Raw genomic sequence first — 25,455 nt, forward strand, 5'->3', positions numbered from 1 at the left:
CTGTCCTCTGTTCATACAGACAGGACAAGGCTAAGTACCCCGTTAGTGTTAATGCCCCTTAAGCAGTGATAAAATATTCATTACGGTCATTGTGAACTGTGAGCGCGGCTCAATTACAGCAAGGCTGATGGAGTGCCAGTCGTGACTCTTCAAACCCCCCTGTCTCCCCTTACTGTCTCTTTGTTCACGCCTTCACAGCTCAGTCACTGATCCCTCTCACTGTAACTCTCTAATTTCTCACTCCTTGTATCGCTAACCTTTTTCGGACATGCACAGACATACTAAAAACTCCCTGAACTACGCAGGTGAGCTGGGCGTGTGGACACAAACAGGTGAAAATGTTTTCCTGACTTTGCCCTGAACAGTTCTGCCCCCTGGAATAACCACAGAGTAAAGACAGGATGAGCTCATGTTGGGCGCAGCAGGAAAACTCCTCAGCAGTGAGTGGGAGGTGGTGTTGATGTTTATATCATGAGGCTGGTGTTCGGTCTGCTGTTGCTGCTAGGTTGAAAAAAGCTACTGTAGCGTGAATCGATAGCAGAGGTGGTCCACTTGTTCTGTTTACTCATGTTTTCAGGTCACACTCAGAGATAACTGTGCTGCTACTGTAAGAATGAGACAGACATGCTGCTACTCTGGTATATAACGGAGAAGAGTTTCTCCGTGAACAAATGTCATTAAATACACCCTCTATTTAAATCATCAGAGTATTATAAACACATTTGTGATTCTCAATCACACATTGCTGAATAGATTTTCTGTCTCAACACACTGACATCCTCTATGATGAGTATAACCTGTGGTATCAGCACTCAGCATGCGCAGCGCTAGGGCTGGGACGATATGCTATTCTCACGACTCGATACTGTTATGATTTTTTGGGCGCTGGTTTGATTTCAATTGTGATTCTTTAATATTTATGATTTTTGCAATTTTTAGTTTTCTGTTTTAAAACCAGACCATGTGAAAAAGTTAAATGATGATAATAATGGATCAGGAGCCATATTTTCCCATAAATACACATCACGTGAGTCAGAGACAAATATTTCACCTCCTGCTGGAGAAAAATGGAAACTTATTTCCAATCCAGTTTATAAAAAAAGAGTAAACAAAGAATTTAAATTTTGAAAAAAAAAAGATTTTTTGACAAAGATTGCCGATTTTGATATTGTCAAATAAAAAAATCCCAATACATCGATTTTCATTTTTTTCTTTCACCACAACGAAGTGCCTTTTAGTAACACACCTTTGTAAGAAGCGCAAGTCAATTGAACACCAGTGTGGGACTGAAAAAGCTTTCGATCACTTCTGCCAGGTGCAGAAGGGCTTGATCTTGATTTTCATTATGAATATAGACGGTGAAAGCGGGGCCTCACGATCCTTCAGACTTTTGGGGTTTTAAGCAGGAGGAGTCAGAAAAGTTACCACTGCCCTCAGAGTTAACAACTTGTTCTTTAAAAGTCTCTGTGAGGACTTTCTATGTGATCTTGAAAACGCATCACTTCTATATTTACGCTTGATCATGATTGGCAATTCAAAAATGAGATCATCAGCACACAAAATAGGTTATTTTGAAAGAGTAATTCTACCTATCTGTGGTCAGGTTGATTTACGGCACATAGAAGTCCCTATGACAACACCACACCAGCTGGCAGACAAAGTTCAGTAGTGACAAGAGAAATCTGTGTTCTTTGTTTGTGTTTGTATGTCTGTGTTGGTGAAAACAATTTCTTATATTTATCTTAAAGTGATAGTGGACATTGAAGCTGGACTGGCAAAAAGAAAAAAATATAGAAGACCAGAAAAAAGCTTAACAGGAGAGTGATAGAGCACGAGCTAAAACATGAGCTGAACTGAATAAAATGAAGAGTGAGGTTACGTTAGCTCTGCTTGGTGAGGTGATGACTTCTTCATTTTGTATCATGTAAAAAGTTGTCTTGAACAAAGAAAAGTGGTATTAAAAGAAGATCTGCTCTCCGTTCATTTGCTTCAAAACAAGGGTCATGTCCTAACAACAGTGGGTGCAAGTGCTCATGGGAAACAGAGTCTTTAACCCAGAAAATTGCAGGCTTTTCCAGACAGTCCTCACAGCCCCTTAAATTTCTAGGAGAAAGCTCATGAAAGTGCCAAGAATTTTCCAGAGCATGTCTGAAACAGCTGCTGTGGTATGACCTCCTCTAAGCTCGTCTTCTGTTCAAGATACTTGTCACAGCATTCTCACCCTTTCTGTCAGATTCTTTTATTTCCTTTTTCATCATCTTATTTTTCTGCCCTCCCTCCTTCTTTCTTTCTTTTTCTTGATTGTACTTCATTCTTCAGTCTGTACTTTGTCTTCCTGCTTTCCCTCTTTTTCTTTTTGTTCTTCCCTTCACCACGTCTGTTTTATGGTCTCTTACTTCTCTAACTGATGGCTCACACTCTTCACTCTTTTCCCTTTATTATCCTTTCCTTTCCAGCTCAATCTCTCTTTCCTCTTCCCTTGTAGCTCTTTGATTCTCCTGGTTTCTTCACTCATTGCTTTCTTTCAGTCCAGCCCCAGATTTTTATTTGTCTCTTTTTCTCCCCTCCATCAACTCCTGTTTCTCCTTCTCCTCTCACCACCTCTATTTTATGTTTGAGATCGTATATCGTGACATAACTCTGTTTTACCCACTGATAATATAAGGAGGCACTGAGCTGTGGACATGTATTTGAAGTGTGATGAAGGAGAGGAGGAGGAGAGAGGAGAGAGGAAGACAGAGAGGAAGGCACTTTTTCCTCCTTCAGTCAGACACTCAATGTCAGCCTAACCTTCTGCACAGTCAGCAGGCAACACTGAGACAATATTCTCTGCCTGTCAGGCCTGCACACACACACACACACACGCACGCTACCACCCACACATGTACACATGCTGCTACAGCAGTAAACAATGCCACCTACTCAAAACACACACACACACACACACACACACACACACACACACACACACACACACACACACACACACACACACACACACACACACACACACACACACACACACACACACACTCTCACACACACACACAGGCCAAAACAAACACAAACTTCTTTTTGTTATCAGGAGTGCTTGAATACAGGTGCTAAGCCTAACAGGTACACACACACACACACACACACACACACACACACACACACACACACACACACACACACAGAGGAGAGATTGAGATAATGATTTTAAGTATCACACCAACAGAGACAAAGTGATGGGTGAGTTTCAGACTCACATTTTTAACTCACTTTCTCTAACTGATGCCCTCTTACACACACAGACACACACTTTCCCTGCACACACACACTTGTTCCTGATTGGCCTATCACTCTGTGTCATGAGTGTCACAAAGCAAAAGCCGCTGAGGTCACTTGTTATAAGTGAGTGTGTTGCACAGCAACATGTTGTGTCGTGGTGTATCATTTATTTCAGATGTATTCTGCATAAAGAGCATTCATAATATCCATGGTGCTTTGCAAAAACACCCCCACGCTTTCACACATTTTTTAAAGCATAAGTTTTGAGTGGGAAATTCTCTGAAAAGCAGGTGCAAATGTGCAGGTGTGTTGAGGAAGCATGAGAACGAGTTAAGCAATCTGCGAGTAGAGCTTCCACTAAGAGTACACAGTGTTTCAGATTCCAGGAGCTGCTCCTTCAGAGATCTGAAGGTTCCTGCAGCCTATTGATGTCTGTGTTCCCACCTGAGCTTTCAGAGCTGTGAAGATAAGGCTAATAAAACTAACATGTAAAAGAGTCTCTGGTAGGCTGTGAGCGCTCGAGCAATCCAGTGTTCAGCCATGCAAGTCCCACCACAGAGCCCCCACACCTGAGCCGGTCTGCATAGCAACTCGTTTCATTTGAACAGACTTATCCAATCTGAATGATCTAATCTTAAAGTTAGCAAGCACTAACCCAGTCGGTACAAACAGATCACAATTTGTTCAACACAGCTTAACACAGAAGCGTCATTTATCCACAGTCTTCAGATAAATGATAATTTAAACAAATCTGTTTGCAGAGCAGGCACCACCAGCCTCAAGTCCTCCTCATGAGTTACTTCACTAAGACACAGCCTGCATACAACTTTTTCCACAGTTTCTAACATCTAAATATTTTCAATCTGCGCCACACTATAAGAGGCCACCTGTTCAATGTGCCACTTTAGCTCCAGGTAGTCCAGAATTACAGCAATATGCCAATGACCATTTACCTAAGCCACACCTCCTAGTGGTGGATGACTGTTCTACAGCTTAGACAAAACATGTTGGGTTTACAACAATAGTTAGTATAAAATAACTACTAGTAATTCTGGTGTCTACAAGTGAGGGCAAAAAACTTTGATCAGTTAAACTTAACATGCACATCCCTGTTTTAACAAAACATACTCAAGACTTAAAGTCCTTGATACGTTTGACATGGACTGTGGACCAAATAGGCCCAGAGGTCTGCATCTTTACCGAACCACTGATAGGTATATTAGCCACTTTAGCAAGAAGCATTAAAGGTAGGGCCTACAGGATTTTCCTTAAAAAATAAAATGTCAACTTTTACAGAAAAAATCCAGCTCAATCATCTTCTGTGGGCCTCTATACATGTGTGTCAGTGTCTGTGTCTGCCTTAAACCCCTCCTCAGCCTGTAGGTTGATGCACAGTGCGCCCAGTGCACAAGTGACTTTGCATGTTGATGATTGCAAGTGGAAGCTAATCGAAGCAGCTACGATAGTGGAATTAGCATGAAGGAAGAAAGACACAACCAAAGTGAAACAAAACTCCAAACAGATAAAGCTTTTTGCTAAATGAGGGTAAAGCTTGGCTTAACTTTTTATCACTTTCAGGCACTTGGTGAGCTGCACGGGACAAAGAGCGACACAGTGGTTGTGCTAACATGCCACGTAAGGTGCACGGCTCTTGAGTCTCTTCCACATAGAGACGGGATGCTAAAGGTGGTTCCTGGACTAGTGAGTGTGTTCATGTAGCTTTGGTCAGATGCAGTGGGTGTGCGCTGCAGCTGGCACTGAGCCAAGGAGGAGGAGCCCAGTTTCAATGTTGTGTTTATGAACAAGTAACAAAAATTCCTGAAGACCCTACCTCTAAGAAGGGGTGACATTATTTTTGTAAGACTCTATTTGGATTTGATCCCAAATTGAAAGGTGCTTTGGAAGTCCACCCAGGAAAGTTCCTGCCATGAGGTCCGGGTTAAATGACAAAAAATGTTTTCACATTCCCGGGCATTTCATAAGTGAAAATGAGAACGGAGTGTGTAGGAGAAATCATCCTTCCTGACAGGCTAGCTGTTCACCTTCTTTAAACTCATGATTGCCGTTTCATGTTTACCTCATGAGCAGGGCAATGGCCTCTTTCCTCACAGCTGACTCTCAAAGTGTCAGGCTTTTCATTAAGTTTCTGTAATTTGCCAACAGATACAGTTATATCAACCTGTATGAAGTCTTTCGGTGAGATTGTGACTTTGCACTTAACAAGAACGTCACTGAGCTGCTTATGCACTCTGGTATTTGCAAGCTATTTATAGGATGTTTGGATATTTGGCCCTTGAAAGTGGGTTTCTATGGAGACACGACTCATGTGAACACCATCTACACAGTGAGCTCGCTGTGGTCGAAGTGAGTGAGACCAGTTTCTTCATCTGGGCCAGTTTGCTGACCTGACCTGAGCTGATCTCCATCTCATGAACATTTTTTTCTTCTATATATATATATATAAATATTCTTTCATTTAAACTTTTCTTCCATAAATATGAATTCAGTAAATACATGAGAAAAAGATTTGAAGCTGGAGCAGATGTTTTTGACTCTGTTTTCTTTTTTAATGAGAGGCAGATTTCTGTTTCAGCATCTCTAATTTTATTCAAGCATTGTTTGTCTCCAGCTGAATCACTTTTTCAGTTTTGAACTTTTACACCTGCATAGTGCTCTGGGTTAATGGCTGCCAGATGATACAGTAATAAACTGCTGCTCCACTTAATCAAACATTCATTTGACACGGCCAAAGAAAATGTAAAAAAATACATGGAGCAATACAGTGTAGCTTTATGATAGAGACATATTCCCAACACAGAGTGGGCTAAATGGCACTAAACTGGCCCAAACTAGTGAGCTGAAACGATCTGACTCGACTGGGTTGGGCTGGTGAAATATGCTATAAAATATAAGTTAAAACTGGAGCTGTGTAACACACAAAGAGCTGGATATCACTGGGTGCTCTCAGAGATTTAGTGGTGTCTAACATAAACTAGATGTTGCAGAGGCTTCATGAGGTTAACACTCTGCTGTAAGCCCCCCATGCTGCATCACTGCACGGCAACAGACAAGTCCTTTTGTTTCCCTTATTCCCAAAATATAACTGAAAAAGAGGCCTCAATTGTTGAGACTTGTCATATAATTTGTGATCCCTTCCTGGGAGTTCATGAGCAGTAGACTCTGAGACTGAGCTGCAGCCTTTAGGACACTGTAAGGCTCAGCTATGCCTCACCAAGCCATACACAACGTCAGGGTGAAGTGTGCTGCCCAGAGTTACTCTATAACACTATAATAATGACCCTCACCCTCCCCCCTTAGCCCAATCCACTATCATACCCAGTATGGCCAGCACCATGCCGTCTTTCAGCACCTCCATGGACCCCGAGCAGACGAAGAAGATGCCCTGGAGTGCATCGCCCTGTCGGAGGAGGTACTCTCCAGGAGCGGAGAAGGTGGTCTTGATGTGCAGCGACAGAGAGCGCAGGCAGCCACGGCTGGCGGAGGCGAACAGTGACAGCTCCAGGATCTCCTTGTTAAGGTGCATGGTGATGTCGGATCGCAGCTCATCCGGGAAATCCTTCAACAGCTGTGAAGATGATGGCAGGAGAGAGCAGAGGGAGAGGGAAGCAGGCACCAGTGAGGGGATGAATGCCAGCTGTGAAAAACACAGCCATGTGTAACTCAGTGATTACATTTACAGCCTTGGTTTCCTTTGATTTGATCCCTTAGCTGGGTACTACAGGAAACATCTGCGTCAAATGCAGTTACGTTTATTTACATAGCCCAAAATCAATAGTTTGCCTGGGAGGGTTCACAATCTGCAGAAAAACACACCACTCTCAGGCCTGAGACCCTCCATTCAGATAAGGAAAACTTCTGCCATCTCTAAAACTTTTAATGCCTTGTCAGGAAAAAATAACCATTGGTTGGGTTCGCACCAAGTGCAGGTTTCCCAGGTGCAGAGGTAAATAAACAGTGCAGAATATTACTCTTTAGCAATATGAGATGTGAGATTAAATCTAGAAAAGACCCTCAGGAAAAATTATCTACATTAGAAAATACAAACAATTCACACTATTTCCAACCTCACACTGCATCTGAATCAATTCAACAGAAACACCATTATACGAATACAAACCCTTAAATAGAACCTGAAAAAAGCACATTTAAAAAAAAGGGACCAACAGTGCATATCATCCATCTCTCCGTGCCCCTGTCGGTGCAGATATCTGGAACTCAGCGTCTCATGCTGTCGATCAATGAGTCGTCAGAGCCAGGCTGACTTTAATCAACAGGCCCATCTATAATTCATCTGTCTGGGATTCATCATCATCATCACTCCGTCTCAGCGCTGCTCTGGGCCCTGACAGCTGTCTCACAGGCATTCACAGCCTGGAGGGACGAGTTGCTATTACACTGCTAACTGGTTGCCTCTGTTTCCTCAGGCTTGTCAACAAAAGGTGTTCAGCCTCTTTTTCTGTTTGTGTTTTCTCTGAGCTGTCCTCCTGCCAAACAGAAAACCCTGCTCTGGCTCCACCTGCCTCCGTTTTTAAGTCTGTCACATTTGTAGCTACAATTTGTCCCTTGATAACACAGATCTAAATTTTAAGATTAAAAACATAATATGCTCCTGATTTTTAACATTGTGTATATGATTAAAAAAATACTCTGGTGAAATTATAACTATGGTTCTCTTAAATGTATTCAGTCTTAAGGTCACTTTCATCCTCAAAGAAAAATACAAACCTGTTTAAGTCCTGAATAAAAAATGTTACAAATGTTAAAAAATGTCGTTGGTTATTTCCCTTTAATTGCTCAGCAGAAGAACATTAGCCCGTTTCCACCAAGCAGTCCAGTATGGATCAGTACGGTTTGGTACAGGTTGGATCGGTAAAACTTGGTCCTCTTTGTGTTTCCACACAGACCATGCCCCCTCTCAGTAGGCGGCGTGTAAGCTGGATGCTGATAGTGACATTTCTTTTGTAATAGCGTGATGCCATAGCAGGGCCACACCCCGTGTACCCTGCTAATAAATCCAACAAAAGGGAAAAATGCAACACTGTAAACAAAGAGCAATGACAGAAGACATCCATCAATTTTTCTTCTTTGTGATTACCATGTGGCTCTTTGTTAAAAAGCCCAATCAAGCTTTGTTTCAGAGGAGACTTGAGGAGAAATACAGCACCCGCCGTCGCACTGTAAGTGACGATTCTTTCGACTCATTAACGGACTGCAGTGTAGTAGCTAGGGATGCACCAATCCAACTTTTCTGGCTCCAACACTGATACCTGGGCTTTGGGTATTGACCAATACTGATACTAAACCAATACCAGTGTTAAATTATAACCTGCATACTCTACTGTGGGGTAAGACTGTAAATGTTTTGAGTAAAAGACAAAAAATGAGTATACTGAATTACTGAAGTTAATGTTTATTTAAACTATGAAATACTTTAAATGTTTACCAGAAAAAAATGCTTCAGAATGTGCACAAGTTCTATTTAAAGGTAAACTTTTAAATCCTGTAGATTGATGATGCAGCAAAAAAACATAGAAAGTGAATCAGAGGTAACATTTCAAATCAAACAGCAAGGAGCATCAGTAAGAAAAAAAGGCTTAGAGCTGTTTGCCTGGATCGGCACCATGGATCAGCACCCTCCTACCCATACCGATCCAGCTTTGAGGGGCACTGATACCCGATGCCAGGATCGGTATTGGTGCATCCCTAGTTTTAGTTCCACAACTGGGGTCGCGTTGGTGTGTCTGGCACCCCAACGGAAGGGTCCCCAAAAGTGGGATGGTATGATTTGGCAATTTGGGGACCTGTCCCGTGATTGGTCCATGGAAACGCCACAAAATGTGCCGTACCGAAATGGGCTGCTTGGTGGAAATGGCTATTTTGTCCTGATGTGGTCAAAGCAGAAAAAATGGTCGAGCGTAAGAAAGTAAACAACTTCGACACGGGCCAAACTGTGATTGAATCTTCAGACATGCATCTTGTGAGGCAGTCCTGGGAAAGCAGCAAAGACTCTTTCATGCACATGGGCTCAAATGATGAAGTAAATAATGTTGCTTTCAAGAGGATAGTAGCAGAACACAAGGAGCATGGGGGTTTGTTACATATAGGGCTGTGCAGCCACAGACCACGTGAGCCTTCTGCCCACCACTGTCCCCAACAGAAAGCATCTGTGACGGAACGTAGGCATCCAAACTGGATCAAGAGGACAGGAAGTCTTCATGCCAGATACCACAGCACATCCACAGAGGTCTAGTGAAGTCATAGGGTCACGTCAGGTCTGCTTAAAGGGGGCTGTCATCATGCAGTCTCATGATTATTCTTTAATGTGGAGGAATGATTTAGCATGTCGACTGTGTGAATGCACAAGAAAATCATCAGTGCTGGAAAGAATGTATTTAAAATAACACGTTTGAGTGAATAGAGTAGACCAGCTTGAGCTGAGACCGTGACCTTCTGTACTTCAAGTTCCCTGTGTATTGACCATTCTGACCTTTAAACGCTCTTTCTCCTGACACAGAAACAACTTTGAACCTCTGAGGCACAACACTACCAGACATCCTTTCTTCAACATATTCAAGAAATTCTTCTCCCTCTCTGTCAAGTCATGCTCCTGTGGGATTAAAGATCATGTTACATTGATCAAATCATCACTAATGTAATGCAGACGGTATGAGGAGATTGATAAGGGTAAGATCTAACAGATGGATTATTGATCCTCATATATGCTGAGCTCTTGGAGGTCACACACAAGTTAGCAGAAGGAGAAGGATGTAAATGGTACCTCGTTACAGTCGATGCCATTGTTGACCGACCACGTTGTCTGAAAATACTCCAGCATCCTCTGCTTGAGGCTCTGTGGCAGGTGATGGACACGTATGAAGTCCTTGAGGTCTTTGGTTCTGGTGTGATACTGGGACCAGCGTGAGTACATCCTCTGGATAATGGCTGTCACGTTTCCAAAGACCAGAGCGTGCATCAGGGCTGCAGGGTTTGAAAGAGGGAGAGGGGAGGAAAGGGAGGAGGAAAGCATAAATGAAAGAGAGTGAAAGGGAAATGTCTAGACAGGGGAGCTAAAAAAGAAAACCTTTTGGGTGCTATTTTCATGGCAGAAGCTCGGTGCCAGCTGGGAAATATTTTTGTGTACGCTCGACAGTTTCAGAGTGAGGAGTGAAAAGCGGCATTGTTGAGATGACTGGGATTTGCTCTCCTATCACCTGCCTGCTCAAAAGAGGTCAAAAACAATGCAGAGGAGTTCTGGTTGATCATATCATCACGTCATCATACAAAGCTTCCATTGAGTTTCCACATTATTAAATTACTACATGATGAACACACAACAGGAAAATAGTGTAGAGAAAAAAAGGTTTCAATGGCCGCAGTGTTGGGGTTAACAACGTTAAAACTAATGGCATTACTAATGCCATTACTTTTTGCAGTAATGGATAATCTAATTAACCCCTTGATGCCTATTGTCACAAATTTGCGACACACTCTGTCAGGTCTTGATGCAGCTGAAATGACCTTTGTATCTCATTGATACCTACTGATTCATATTCTACACAAACCAAAGATCATATCAGACCCACTATATCACAATATATATTGGTCAGGGGATGGACTGCTCATGTCTATATGTACGATATAACTTAGTTATAACTATTGTGTGTACTATACTCAAATTTACGATCTCCACTTAAATTAACATCTGTAAGACTTCAAAAACACATGAACCAATCTATTTTTTTTAGTGCTGTCAGGTGATTAAAAAAATTATCTAATTAATTACAGGATTTGTAATTAATTAATCACATTTTAATCTCATATCTGCTTAAGGTCCCAAAATAAAGAATTTGAATTCCAGGACATTAAAATTACATTAAAAGACATAAAAACATTTTAAAATAAGGTGAGAATAAATACAACACAATTTTAGGTACCCTGAGGCAAAAGGAACACATGAAAAAAGTTTTATGGTTCTATCTTTAAAAAATCTACACAGTCCTGCACCTAAGATAAGCTGATTTGATTTTTAGGTTTTTGCTTCTGTCACATTTTTACTCGATGTGGACTCAATTTTCACTGCAATATGAACTTCTATACTTCTATGAGGTCAGGAGAACCAGGGCTAAAGGCTAAAAACTGTGTGGAACTATGTACAAAACACTTAATTCAAGTCTTGGATCAAATAAAAGTGAAGTATTTTCAGTTTTACATGCTCTGAACACACAAACTGTTGCTTATTGGTGCAGAGCAGCCCCAAGCTGAAACATGACACCAGGAAGATGGAAGGAAATTTTCAAAGAATTCTTTAGATTTAAATATAGGACAAATATCAAACATTCAGGGCTTGTTTAATGCAGTAAAGAGTGCAGAATTATCTGTTTTTCACGAAATTGAGCTACAGCAAACGGTTGATTTTCTGCAGATTTTCAAAAAGGACTTGTGAATAAACAAGATGTGGACGGCAGTCTCACAAAAATCACTCGCTTCCCCCGTTTACAGCATGTTGCTGACGTCATGTGTGATGGATTCAGGGACCGTCGGAGATTTGAAAATCTGACGAGAACACCACTTTTTTCATGTAGGACAAACGGTTTGTAAATGCCAGACATTTGAAAATAAGTGCGTCTTTGAACGCCCTGGGGGTTTGGGATCCAGATTAATCTGCGTTAATTTTTATAACATGTTAATTTGCGATGTAATTAATTAATCTAATTAACGCGTTAAAATGACAGCCCTAATTTTTATAATTGTTAATTAATTCAGGCAGTAAGGGGTTAATTACTACTTCAATCGTCATAACGCTGTTATTACAGAACTGGTTCAAGAGAGGAGCTGCAAATAAAAGGTAGGGTAAAGTGGGCCAATACCAAAGGGCAACATCCGGTTGGTAAAAATGAAGACTATGTGGAAGTGCTAAAAGTCAATGTTCATTGAAAATCTACTTGAGCCTGGCTGTAGAAAGACCGGAAGTCATGTACACACCCAGCCATAAAAAGTGACTTTTACGGCATCAAAAAGCATTTTTACAGCCTGGTTCAAAATACGGCTTGGGTTTAGAACACTGATTTCTCTATTAGCACACACTGTACGGTGAGTGAATTTGTTTTTCCATCTCTGCAGTTTAGAGGTTATTAGGGTTGTTTGATTTTCCAATCAGAGGCACAGCTCAGGTCACGTGACCGCTGGGCACCCTATAGATGCTCAAAGAAAAACTCACAGCTGACGTCATAGCAGAAGTGGGTGCATCCGTGGATTGGCTTCATTTCACCGTTTCAGGAACAGACGGGTAGTGTTGCGGATGCTTCGTCCATGTTTTATAGTCTACGGCCAACACACAAGTATTGATTTATGTTGACACGTCTTTACCAAATAGCTGATGCTGAAGTAAAATTTTCAGCAACAAATGTCACACAGCTACCTGTGTGTGTCTGTGTAACCTGCAGTCAGAGAGGATCTCCTGCAGCGTCTTTGGATCAAACCAACTAGAGGGAGAGGGGTGGATGCTTTACGGGGTTTGAATGTAAGGCACAAGTAGCCAACTTGTTTTGACGTGAAAAAATATTGGAGAAAAAATAAGAGGGTATTCATTCATGCATTTTCTTAACCGCTTATACTGTTCAGGGTCACTGGTGACTGGAGCCTATCCCAGCTGTCATTGGGCGAGAGGCGGGGTACACCCGGGACTGGTCGCCAGTCAATCACAGGGCTGACACAGAGACAGACAACCATTCACTGACAACACACAAAATGAAAAAAAAAATAATAAGAGGGTTCTTGGGAGAAATTACAAGTTGGGAGTGGAGCAAGAGACAGGGTAAAAAAGTGTGGGAATCCCTCCTAAATGGGGAGAGTTGGCAGGTCTAGCTGATGCTGGACAGGAGCTGCAAATTTAATATGTGGAAGTCTGGAGCTGTCTGTTGGGTTAAAACTGGGGTTTCATGATGGGAGTAGGCCTAAAGGCTCTACATTAACGTCATTTTAAGGATGGAAGTAAATTCACACCACTTCAACATCTCTGATGTAAAAGCAAGAATATACATGTGAACATTTTGTCCTAGAGCAAAACCTGCTCAAAGACTAAAAACTTTTGTGAAATTATTATTTTTTTAAGTAACACAATTAGTAATCTCCCTGGTAACTAATTACGTTTATGAATGAGTAATTCTGTTACTAATTCAATTACTTTTTGGGGAAAGTAAGAAGTAACTATAACTAAATACTTTTTAAAGTAATTTGATCGACACTGTATGACTGTCTGCTGTTTCTCATGTGTGACACAATGCTGGTGCCTGGAACAGATCCCTCTTGGGCCAAAAACCACAGAAAGTTTCTGTTTCTTCATTAAAATGACAAAAAATGACCAAATGAAATCAAAGCAAGTGTTAAAGTCTTAGGAGACACATTCAACTGACGAGTCCACAAAAATTCTTACTATTCAAAAAGACAAAATGACACAGAGTTGCTTAAAAAAGAGATACTAAATAATGTTTGTCATTTGGGTAAGAAAAGTGGGAAATGTGCTTGTTAATCTTCTTGAAATAAGAAAAATAAATGGAAAAAGTGAATAAGTAATTTTTTTTCAGGTGAAGTGGCTCAAATAAAGTCTAATAAGACAAATGTTACTAAAAAAAAGGACCCACACTTCTTATATTTTAGTTTTTGCTGTGTCTGGTTTGTGTCCAGGTCAACATTACCATCATCATCTCTTTACTCATATTATTCTCATTTTTCCAACACTGTAGAAACATTTTTAGGTTAAAACTGATCCCACATTATTCTCAGTTGAAAAGAGACACCACGTAACACCAGTGAAAGGATGCAAGCATCACTTAGCGAACCATCGGTGGTGTATTTTCTGTGCTACTGGGAGTCACTGTAAAAACTCCTTTATGTAGAGGACAGTAGAAAGTAATGGCAGCTGATAAGTAAACAAAGACGTTAAATTTAGAAGTGGTGGTTGTGCGTCAGTCATTTAGAGAAGATGGGATTGTGAGTAGTGTAGGAAACAGAGAGAGTGGGGGTGACAGGCAGGACAGAGACTGCTGGTTGGAATCAGACCTGAGCCACCCACCAGGGGACGCAGCACATGGGGCGCGTGACTCAACCACCCAGCCAGCCAGGACCCTGATTAACAATACTTCATACAATGTGATAAACTCAGACATTCATGATGTGATTTTTTTTAAGACTGCTCATAGGATGATGAAATCCTGATTTATTGTGCAGCTTTACACCGAAACCCTCGCCTAGATCCTCCAGACGACGGACAGTATATCACACCTGTACCCACATTACCTGAAAATACCTGAGCTGGGGTGAAGAGCTGAATTTAAAGCTTTTCCTAAGAGTAATGGATAAAGACTAAACTTAAATCTACAAAATACTACCTCTGATATTACTTCCTAAAGCATTTCTAGGTTATCACAATCTGTGCTCTATAAAAACAGGCTGAAAAATAAACCTGTAAAACAAATTATTCGCAGTAATGCCTCATATTTCTCCCAAGACAAGATCAGATCAGTGTCAGTACAGAGAGGAGCTGATTTGATTCATGTGACAGAAACCTACCCTCACAGAATAAATTCTACTCATCTCATCCAGCGGTCAGCTGCCCTGCAGGTGTGACGCTCACCTCCAGACATAAAAGCAGCAAACACACAGACCTCATGTGGAGTGTGACTGTAGCTCCTCTGACTCCCATTTCTGAGGTGTGCCAGTTAGTGCCAGAAATGCTGCTTTCATGTTGGAGTTGTATTAACTCATTCATTTTATAAATGCACTCATGCATGTTTTCATCGGCTGAATAGAAATTTGATTTGAAAAGGCAACGATCCAATTTCTCACCTCATCGCTCCAAACTCACCCCGTTTGACCTTTGCTCTGCTGTAATGAGCTGGTCCGTTGTTTTTTATTTTCTGTTTATGTACAAGGGGTTGTATGTGTGTGTGTGTGTGTGTGTGTGTGTGTGTGTGTGTGTGTGTGTGTGTGTGTGTGTGTGTGTGTGTGTGTGTGTGTGTGTGTGTAGCGTGATGTGCATCTGTGACTGCTTCTGCCCCCAGGCAGCAAGAGACATTTAACATTTAGCCGAACCAGCATGAGAAGAGTCCACAGGGAAAACCCCGTCACGATGACCTCTCTTCATCCTGAAAAACCACTAAACCCAGTGAACAGAACCGGTTTGAACTGGACCAGGCCATCTGGCAAAGGGCTGTTGATTAAACATCATACTTGCCACTTGGTTATAATATTATTCATGCATGTGTGTGGGATTTTTCTGCCACCGTTTCAACTTTTTCTTTCAATTACGATTCATAAGGAGGTGGTCTAGGAAGAAAAAAATCAAATTTCCTGGATACTCCTTTCAAACATCTAAACCCAAACATCTTATGTTGTTGAAAATATGACTACAGAATACCATACTACATACCATTCTCTGAATGTTTATAATGTCAAAAACTAATAAAAGCTTTGACAAAGTTACAGGTTGTACTAAAGTGGATGGTACAACAGCTGTGAGCCAAAGATTCAGAGCTATTTACAACCAGAATCACTAAATCTTAAATGGTAAGGGTCAGTTTGATTATCCTTCATCTCTAGTGGAAAAAAATATATCAGAGTTATATTATCATATAGGTTTTGGTTGTATTGTTGTTTTTTGGGTATAAACAGACTGTATAAAACATGAATGCATTAACCCTGCCTTCTTAATGTCGCCAGATGAGGCATGACTCTACCAACAAAATCAAGCTGTATATGTTTAAAATTTTTTCTCAAGGGCCGAGCTTCATATGAGATGCTGCAAACCTCAAGCAGGCACCGGATCACGTCCAACCTGTCGTCCCTCTCCCACATGTCACTCCTGTTTCCTGCTCTGTCCACTGTCCTTTCCTCTCTACCTCACGGGCATGAAAGCCTGACACTATAACTCAAAAAACAAGTTCAGTTTAAATTAGTTATCCCAGGAGTCTGCAACCTGCTGCTCAACAGCGGCTCGCTGAAGCTTTGAAAAACATTGTTGAAATCAAGATTTTTTATTTTTCTCACACTCACACTAAATGAAATCATGATTCAACATTTTGTTGAACTAAATACACATCACATCCTGCAACACAGCCTACTTCACCTCCTACACCATCAACAGCCCACTAACTTATCATTACCCTGTGGCTAACCTCATGTTTTAGACCCCTGGTAAAACAAGTAAACCAACAAAGAGACAAATCTGGAAGAAAATCAAGATTTTAACTCTGTGTGGATGGATTCATTTAACTGACTTCATGCCAGCTTAATGCACTTGCTTAACATGTGGGAAGAAATTAGCAAACAACAAAAAAAGATAAGTAAAGAAACATTATCAACATATGTCAACAAACTGATTTTTTTTTCCTGGTAGATTTTACAATTTCATAAATTCAAAATTCATCTTGTTTTGGATATTTTTTCCACATATTTTACCTATGTATTAAATTTTTTACTCCTCATTGTGTTTTATATAAAGGTAAAATAGATTCTGTGGCTCTAAAATGACTTTAATCCAGGTGAGATGAGGCAAAATGGCTCCTTTGATAGAAAAGGTTGCACACCCCTGAGTTGTCTGATGCCAGAAAATGGTTTTTAACAATATGAATGTGGCTCCTGTAACATGTTGTGCACTGGGTCAGTAGAATAGCTGAGGTCAATAAACTTTCCCTAACCATCAGTATCTTTTTCAAACACACTCAAAAGGTTGTGATGTACTTTAACCTCTGATGTTTTATTGTAAGTTAAATGTTTGTTTAGGTTACAAGAAGCAGTGGGGTGTCAATACAACAGCTGTGACAGCTACTGCGTGGACTCTGGCAACAAATGGGTAAAGGTGGGGGTTTGTACTGTGGCCCTGAGAGTTCACAGCACTGCAACTTAAGAAAGCACATGCAAAAAGACAAAACACAAGCAAATTAAGAAAAATATCTTCATCAATTTGATAACAGGTGCGAAAAGACCACAACACAAGACATTAGAAAGACGTGCTGCAAATACACTACAACACAACAGAAGTATTTCCAGAGGACACTTAAAAGTGATGCACATGTGCTGACACGCTTGATGTTGCCAGTGATTTTCAGTCTAAACTGAATTGATGAAAATGTTTTCTAATTTTGCTTGTGTTTTTTTTTTCTTTTGCATGTGTTTTCTTAGGGTGTAGTCAGCGGTCTGGGAGAAAACGAGTGAAGAGGTTGTTGAATGAATTTAGACCCGCCTCTACCTTCATATCCCACCCCTGGCTCCACGGCCGAAAGATAATGGACATCCATCGTCATGGAAATGACCATAGAAACTGTGTAGCTGACCAACATGGCGGACCAGCGAATGTTCAAGGGTCAGTTCGCTAAAATACGGGAAGCCGTATTCATTGCTTTGAAAGTAGAAGTAGCGTGACGAGAATCCCCGATGGCTGTTACTGTTATGTGAAGCACCACAGAGCCAATGTCGCTTACCTGTCTAGCAGAAAGACGGCGACATCCGCGTCCGTTTTCAGCTCTGTCAAATCGTGGAGTTCCCTCCACTGTCAGAAAGCCACACCAATGTTGACCCCGGTTTTCCCTTTTTATGGTCATGGACCTTCTTTTTCATTTTATGCTCTTCTGTCCTTTATCTTTTGTGCTGTTTTTTGGCCATTGCTACTGTTGGTATCGCACTGCTTTCTTCCGCAAACTGCGCACGCTATGCAACATATTACTCCCCCTGGGTGTGTGGGGGTATACCCTGTTTTGGTGGCTTGGACCCTGCTACAGTATTTACCTGCTGAAATTCAGAGCCAAGGCTGTGTATTGAAACCAGATTTTTTTTCAACGTGCTGTCAGTGATGATATCTTGTGGATGGAGAGGAGAAATACGGCGACTTTGACAAAAGGTGCATTAGATTAGAAGATTAGACGATCGCTAACTACACCTTTAAGTTGCAGCGCTGTGAGCTCTCAGGGCCACCGTAGGTTTGGCTTTATTTCTGAGCACACTGTCTGACTGCAGTTAATTCTTTGAAACCACAGGGCTGTGATCTAAACCCATCACCTCGATACTGGCAGATGTGTGTGTTCGGCGTACCTCCGATTAGCATGACGCAGATTGAGAAGATCTTCTCAGAGTCTGTGTTTGCTGACACGTTCCCGAAGCCTACGCTGGTCAGGCTGCTCAGGGTGAAGTAGAGAGAGGCGATGTAGACGCTGCGGATGGCGGGCCCACTGCTGGTCCCATTCACGCCTCCCATGGCATAGTACGGCGACTCCAGACGCTTCCCCAGCTCATGGAGCCATCCTGTTTATAAAAATGAAGTAAAACGGGGTTATGGTGGATTCTGAGATGAATGCTTGGTCAGCGGTAGCGGCTACCATATCTCCGCTGTTTCCAAAGTTAAACATTTGCCTGTCACCAGAGAATGGTCATTAAGAGTCAAACTTTGGGGAAACTTCCCAGTAATGAGTAGAAGAAAGAAAACTTTGACTCTTTAAACAAATTTCTGCCCTCCCAAAAGAATGCACGAAGACTTTTTGATTGTAATTATTATTTTTTAAGACAGATGGATTTTTTTTATGACCTGCAGAGTGTTTCATGAAAGCTCAATGCAGCCAAGCATGCAGCTGCTGACAAACCTGACAGCACTGCTCCTTTGTTTTCAAATTGTGGTAAACAGGGCTTTCCTCCACGCTCCACCCAAAACAATGGATTTAACAGTTAAGCAGATAAGATGCTGGGGAAACTGAAGTGATCCCTGGTCAGTGTAGTGTGCAGACATGCCGCTGATCCCATGAGACTCTCCTGCAGACACTGATGAATGGTAATTGGATGGAAGCCCCTCACAGCTGCCCGACTTCAGCATCAGAAAAGCATAATTAGGATACAACACATTAATCCTGCCTCGTGCGCTGACCTGTTATTTTATGACACTGAAACGCAGTAATTGGTGGAGAGGAATCTGCATTGTTCTCATGACCCAGTCGATGCTGACCCGGAACCAGTTAGACAGACACCAGAGCAAGGTAATTGCAGGCAGAGCAGCTCATCGATACTGACCAGAGATCAGCCCAGGGGGCCTCATTATACCAGGGACCTGGAGGCTGAGGGGGAATTACGAGACGAAACGGGCCACTCGCTCAGCCAGTTTCACAACGCACACACAAACACCTGCATGCAAATACACTCACACAACTGATGACTCACATCCTTCATTCAGTGAATACTCTACAGCTGTCTTAGAAGTCAATAAATCAATGAGGAAATCATGGACTTAATTAAGGTGTTTACTGAAATATTCAAAGACTCAGCAAACATCATTATTAAAAGTCCATTACATTTTTATTATCCAGCAGCTCTCAACACAACAGCACGTGGTCCAAGCTCAAATCTTGGGGGTGTTTTTTAAGTGGATCCATGAGGATTCAAACAGAGCTTCACCAACACTGAACCCATTCTTATTTTAAGTGATTGTTAACAGATGCTATTACACCCTGGTTTCACATCAACATCTGCATCAGAGGCTTTAAAAACTGACAGGAAGATCAAACATAACCCAAATCTATGAACTGATGACAAAAATTGGATTTCAGGATCATATTGCATTTACAAACAATAGTTTGATGTAAAAACAACAATCTATGAAACTGAAATACAGCACAACACTGACCAAAACAAACACATAATAAGATTTTTAAGATAAAGCAGAATTAGATCAAACTACACACAAGACAAGAAAATGAAAAGGAGAATAAAAAAGAAAAAAATTGATTGATAAAAAATAACTCAGGTGGAGTGAGCTGTATCAGTCTACACTCATAGGAAAAAATAAAAAAAACTCAAAGCAATCAAACCATGACAGAGATTGTGTGATTTTTCGATGACGTACCATCAGGATCAACCCTGAATCTGCAGCAGCTGAATTCCTCTGCTGCTGTACTCAGATAAAATCCCTAAAAGTGTATCTTTATTACAAATTTAAAGCCTGAGCATCATTATGGTTGATGTGATACTCCTCCAGCTTTATGTCCCAAAGTTAATGCGATGTTGCTGCAGGTACGCTTCTCATGCTATAAAACTCTCTCCTCAGGAAGAGGATCTGTGTTGTAGTCTTTCTTTCTGTAGGCTTACACTTTTGATGAGTGTCTTTAGGACTCAGGCTTTGATGTTTGCTTGTTGGGAAACATCTTTCAGCTTTTAATGCTCCTCTGAGCTCTAATCTTCATTTTTTCTTGTCCGTTTTTATGGAAACCCAAAAGACCTGTGTTTGTCCTCCCCCTTTTTTATTCAGGGCATTGAAATATTAAAACAAAATGATTTCCTCAAATGGAAATCTTATACATTTACTATCTGGATTTACCACTACCCCTACACCGCTGGAACAAATAATGTCTCACTGTTATTCCTCGCTGAGTTTGAAAGCATCATTTACAACAAAGCCAGGAGCTGCTCTGAGGTTTAAAGGTACGACTTGCTATCATTGCTTCACTCACCAATGTCCCAGTTGTAGGCGTTGGCCTCCATCTCCATTTTGCCGATTATGTACCAGATGCAGGCCATCCAGTGGGCCAGCAGGGCGAACATGGACATCAGTAAGGTCAGGACCACCGTGCTGTGCTGCGAGTAGCGGTCCATCTTTTGAAGCAGCCGCAGCAAACGGAGCAGACGCACTGTTTTCAACAGGTGGACCACAGACACCTGGTGAGAAGGGACAAGGACACAGGACGGAGTCAATTAAAGCATGCAGATAGAGGACTGATCATTTCATTATTTGTCCCAACTATCTGCTTCGTCTCAAGGCCGGATTTGTCCCCTGGAAGAGGTCACCAGGGGTCGTCTAAATGATTGAAAAGTTTCAGTGTGACAATGTTTAAAAATCCTCCAGTGCAATTACCACCGACTGTGAAGAGACAGCAAAAAATTCACTTTAACTGCACCCTGCTGTTAGCACCAGATATCACAAACAGATGCTATTTTGGCAAGAAGGCTCATTTGTATATAAAGGGCTTATTTTGCTTCAAATGAGCCCATAGTGGTATCAAAATGTATGCAAGCAACACAGGCACACATTCTTGCTTTTTGCTCTTCAGCCTGGTTTGCAAAGGTTTAGTAGGCACAAAAGCCCTGAACACCTTCAGTGAATCAGGAGGAAGTGGAGTGTTCTGAGTAAAAACAAGCACTTTACAAACGCACCAACTGTACCAAGCACACAGCGTGAAACAATCCATACAGAGCAGAACATCAGGATACAATGAAAAACAAAATGTTCTTTCTCTCCAGTTTTTATCACTGTCCTCACTCTTTGTTTAATGCTACACTGTAACATCTTCTTTTTAATACATCTTTGGCTTCTGAAGGCTACATTTATTTCATTCTTTGCTACTCTGACTACAAAATCTCCTTTTCATTTCTTCAGATGTGATTTTTCAAGTGTTGCTGAGGGCAAACTCAGACACTGAGACAAAAAGAGAGGGGAAAATGATGAAAATGAGGAACAGGCTGCCAATGCCTCTCTTTGATGGACACTTACTCTCATGGGAAGAGCTCAATTCACACACAAGCTGGCACACGGTTGCAGAAGACTTACTGAAGTGACAAATAGCTCTGGAACATGCTTCATATTATCCTCAACAATGTAAGAGGCTGGAAGTGATCAGCTATCATCTCACAGCTTAACATGCTTCTTCGAATGAAAATCAACTTTCTGGGGATTCCAATGTAACTGGTAGTAGTTAGTTATAGAGAACTTCCTTTTCCAGGACATTAACTGTTCACAGTCTAATAAAAGTGAGAAGTGATTATGTCTGATTAATTTAAAGCTTGGTTCATTATGTTCTCCAAACAGGAATCTGTTTCTTCTTAGCCTCAGTTTTACTGTGCACAGGGAGCTACACAGTATTAAACCTGACTTCAAGTACTTCAGCATCTGAAAACCGATGGCTTTATGCTGTGCGGTTGTCCTCTCAATAAAGAGTCAGTCACAGTGCCTATTTTTAAAAAAAAGAAGAGAAAGTTGTCCTCATAGGTCTGAGAAAACAACTTAATTTTTCTTTCTTTTCTTTTTTTTTTTTTTTTTAAAGGGGCTGTAAGGAATTTTTAAGTGGTCTTGAAAAGGTCTCCCTTCTGGATATATGCCTGATCACAATCTACACTTCAAAATAAGATTATCAGCACCAATATTGCTGGTTACAGGTTACTTTAAATTGCTACTTCTTAGCTTCCCAATCTGGTTGATTACGGCACTTCTAAGTCTCTATGGCAACACCTTGCCTGCCGACAAACTGCAGTCGTGAGAAGAGAGATCTGTGTTTTTGTCTGCTAAAAATGATTTCTGTGATTAATTTTGTAGTGATGGTGGACACAGGAGTCTAACTGTCAGACAGAAAAAGGACAGAAGAGCAGAAGAAAGATAAATGGCAGAGTGAGCCCAAGCTACAGGCTAAAACCTGAGCTAATGTGTTTGTGCTAATGTTCATTCCAACCCACTTGCAGCAGTTATTCTGCAGTGGTCTGTTCAAACATGAGAGTCTATCAATAAAATGAAGAGTGAGGTTATGTTAGCTCTGCTTGGTAGATGACTGGCAGGACATAACCAGGATTTACTGTTATTACACATTAAGGACACGTCTGAGACTACTTAACTACTTACAAACTGACAGTGTTTACTTGTTGTCACGTTAGCCAACAGCCGGTTACTACGTTTGCTCACAATTCAAACCGAATCAACTCGTAACTGAACTGATAAGTCCCTTACCATGGCGCTTGTATCCAGTGAAAAGTTGTCTTGAACAAAAAGAATTTGTTCCATAATTCCGAAACAAACACACACCTCGCTAAAACTAATTTATGACAGCGTGCATTAGACTCCAAAGCATCTTTAAAAGACTATGAGGAGCATCTGTTTTAATTGGACTGCAGCGCCACCTTTAGGCCTGGAGTTGCACGCACACTGTCTCAAAGATGTGACTCTTAACAAGGCGTGCATTTGTTTTGGAAATGAATGGAGAGCAGATCTGCTTTTTAACACTTCTTTTCTTTGTTCAAGATAACTACAACACAACAAGGTACTGTATTTAGCGACAGTTACGTAGTGTTGTTTGAATTATGACAACAAATAAACTTAGCCCCTGTGTTAGCCTTTCGCTCAGGCTGTATCACTCTCCTCTTTATCTTTCTTCTGCTCTTCTGTCCTTTTCCCTTCTGCCAGTTAGGCTCCAGTGTCCACCATCACTACAAAATTAATCACAGAAATCATCTTCAGCACAGAAAAACACAGATCTCTCTTCTAAATCCCATCATCTGGCATGGTGTTGTCATAGAGTCTTAGACGTGCTGTAAATCAATCCAGTCCTGCTCGACCCAATCAAGACACCAAGAAGTAGCATTTAGGAATGACCTATGCTGGCGCTGATAATCTTGTTTTAAAGTGTGGATTATATCTAGGAGTGAGACTTTTTTAAGCTCACTTAGAAACTGCTCTCAGCCCCTTTAATCAAATGGAAGTTAGACTGGTCATTTCTGATACATTTCAGCAAGCTAGGAGATCTAAAGACTGATAAGTTATCATGACACAGCAACAATAACAAGCAGATTAGTTGCTGAAGCTAAAGATTCTGATCTTGATGAGATTGTTGGCTGCACCTTCAAGCAGACATCTGTTTGCAGAGATACATAAATCATCAGATCCCCTGATGGGAGCAGGGATGTCTATGGTAGATTATGTTCTGTTTGCTCTCCATCCTGCTGAAACATGATCCGTCAGTACAACTTGGATGAGTAACATACTAAAATCTCAACATCCCCCTTATATAAGTCGGCTCCTGCAGGAAAAAAGGATTCTTTCACGCAAAAAAAAAAACAGAAAAACTGAGCAGTCAAGAGTGTTTTTTTTTCTTCTCACCATTTCTACAGCATAATACTTCATTTCTTCTACCTGTCACTGATTCTTTAACATTTTCCCACTTTGTCTTCATTCATGTGCTGTACATGTGAAGGTCACCCATTGTGCACCTGCTCCTCGGGCAATCTGAACTAACACTATCAACTATCAGTTAGGGCTCCCCATAGCGAATCCCCATTGGAGAAAGGCACACAATATACAGCAGCCATTATTGAGAGGGATGTAGGACATGCAGGTTATTTGTAACCTTTCTATGGGGATGTATGCTGTGTGTGTGTATTTCTGTCTTTTGTGGTTATGGCGCAATGAAAGTAGGACATGAGTTCTATAGAATGGACAGGGTGTGTATACAGTAATAAATGATAATAATTGAGGGAGAAATTGGAAGGATGTAGGCATTAAAGGAATGATAAATGTGGCGCAGGGTGAAAGTGTGTATCCGTGAAAGAATCACACAACTCAAGGCCTTAAACAAAGCATAGGGGAGAAGTGTGGACAGTCTTTCACAGAGCTGCTCCTGCATGCGTCTCCAGTACATTTTATGTCTTTTTTTCCAGCCTTGCTGAGAGGAATAGAGAAGTGGCGCAGCGCAAGGGGTAATGAAGCCTCCTACCGAGCCCTGGGGAGAAGCTTCATCTCCTCTCCACCATCTATCACCAACCCGTAACCCACCTATGGAGAGAGCAGACTGTGTGCTACATCCTATTCTCCTCCAACAGCATGAGCAGTAAGCAATGTAATGTATCTCGCAAAGAGCACACACATATATACACACACACCTCCTACAACTTTCTCCTTCAAATTTTCCCTCCCTGTCATGTTTGCTTTCCTCTGCTCGACAGGTGTGAGATTTAAATCAGCTATCTCATTGCTAACCTTCTCTCTGATTTTTTTTAGGTGGTATTGAACACAGGCTACTTTAACTTTAGAGTAATACTCATTATTTCTACCCTTGTAACCCAGCCCTCACTATAAACCAATCACAACACAGTGAATGGTTGATTTTTCTTCTATTTCATCTCCAGCTGCAGCAGAATTGAGCATGCATAGCACAACTCTCCAAAACTATGCCTCTGGGTGCATGTTTTCTTTAGCAGTTAAAGAAATAACTTTCACTCTTGATGTAGTTAATTACAGCATTGCTGCACTTGGACCTCGTGGGCAAAGAAGACGTTATCACTATAGGAGACTTCAGCAACAGCCTAATTGAGCTTGTGCAGTCCAGGAGCTTAAAAAACCTGCATGCAGCAGCAGATTTAAAACTAGAGAAG

At 41.3% G+C, this 25,455-nt stretch overlaps 1 protein-coding gene across 2 annotated transcripts in view; it reads right to left on the reverse strand.

Annotated features, from left to right (window-relative positions):
* Positions 1-25,455, reverse strand: part of kcnh8 (potassium voltage-gated channel, subfamily H (eag-related), member 8) — a 108,503-nt gene that overhangs the window by 19,218 nt on the left and 63,830 nt on the right. For both annotated transcript variants that reach the window (XM_074687166.1, XM_074687165.1), the window contains 4 exons: positions 20,778-20,982; positions 18,379-18,588; positions 10,073-10,272; positions 6,610-6,859 (listed from right to left, as the gene is read on the reverse strand). In XM_074687166.1, the coding sequence (XP_074543267.1) occupies positions 6,610-6,859; positions 10,073-10,272; positions 18,379-18,588; positions 20,778-20,982 (865 nt within the window). The remainder of the gene's footprint in view (positions 1-6,609; positions 6,860-10,072; positions 10,273-18,378; positions 18,589-20,777; positions 20,983-25,455) is intronic.

The sequence above is a fragment of the Halichoeres trimaculatus genome, unplaced genomic scaffold (assembly GCF_033239565.1).
Source record: "Halichoeres trimaculatus isolate MK-OKI-2021-1 unplaced genomic scaffold, fHalTri1.1 fHalTri1_scaffold_14, whole genome shotgun sequence".
NCBI lineage: Eukaryota > Metazoa > Chordata > Actinopteri > Labriformes > Labridae > Halichoeres > Halichoeres trimaculatus.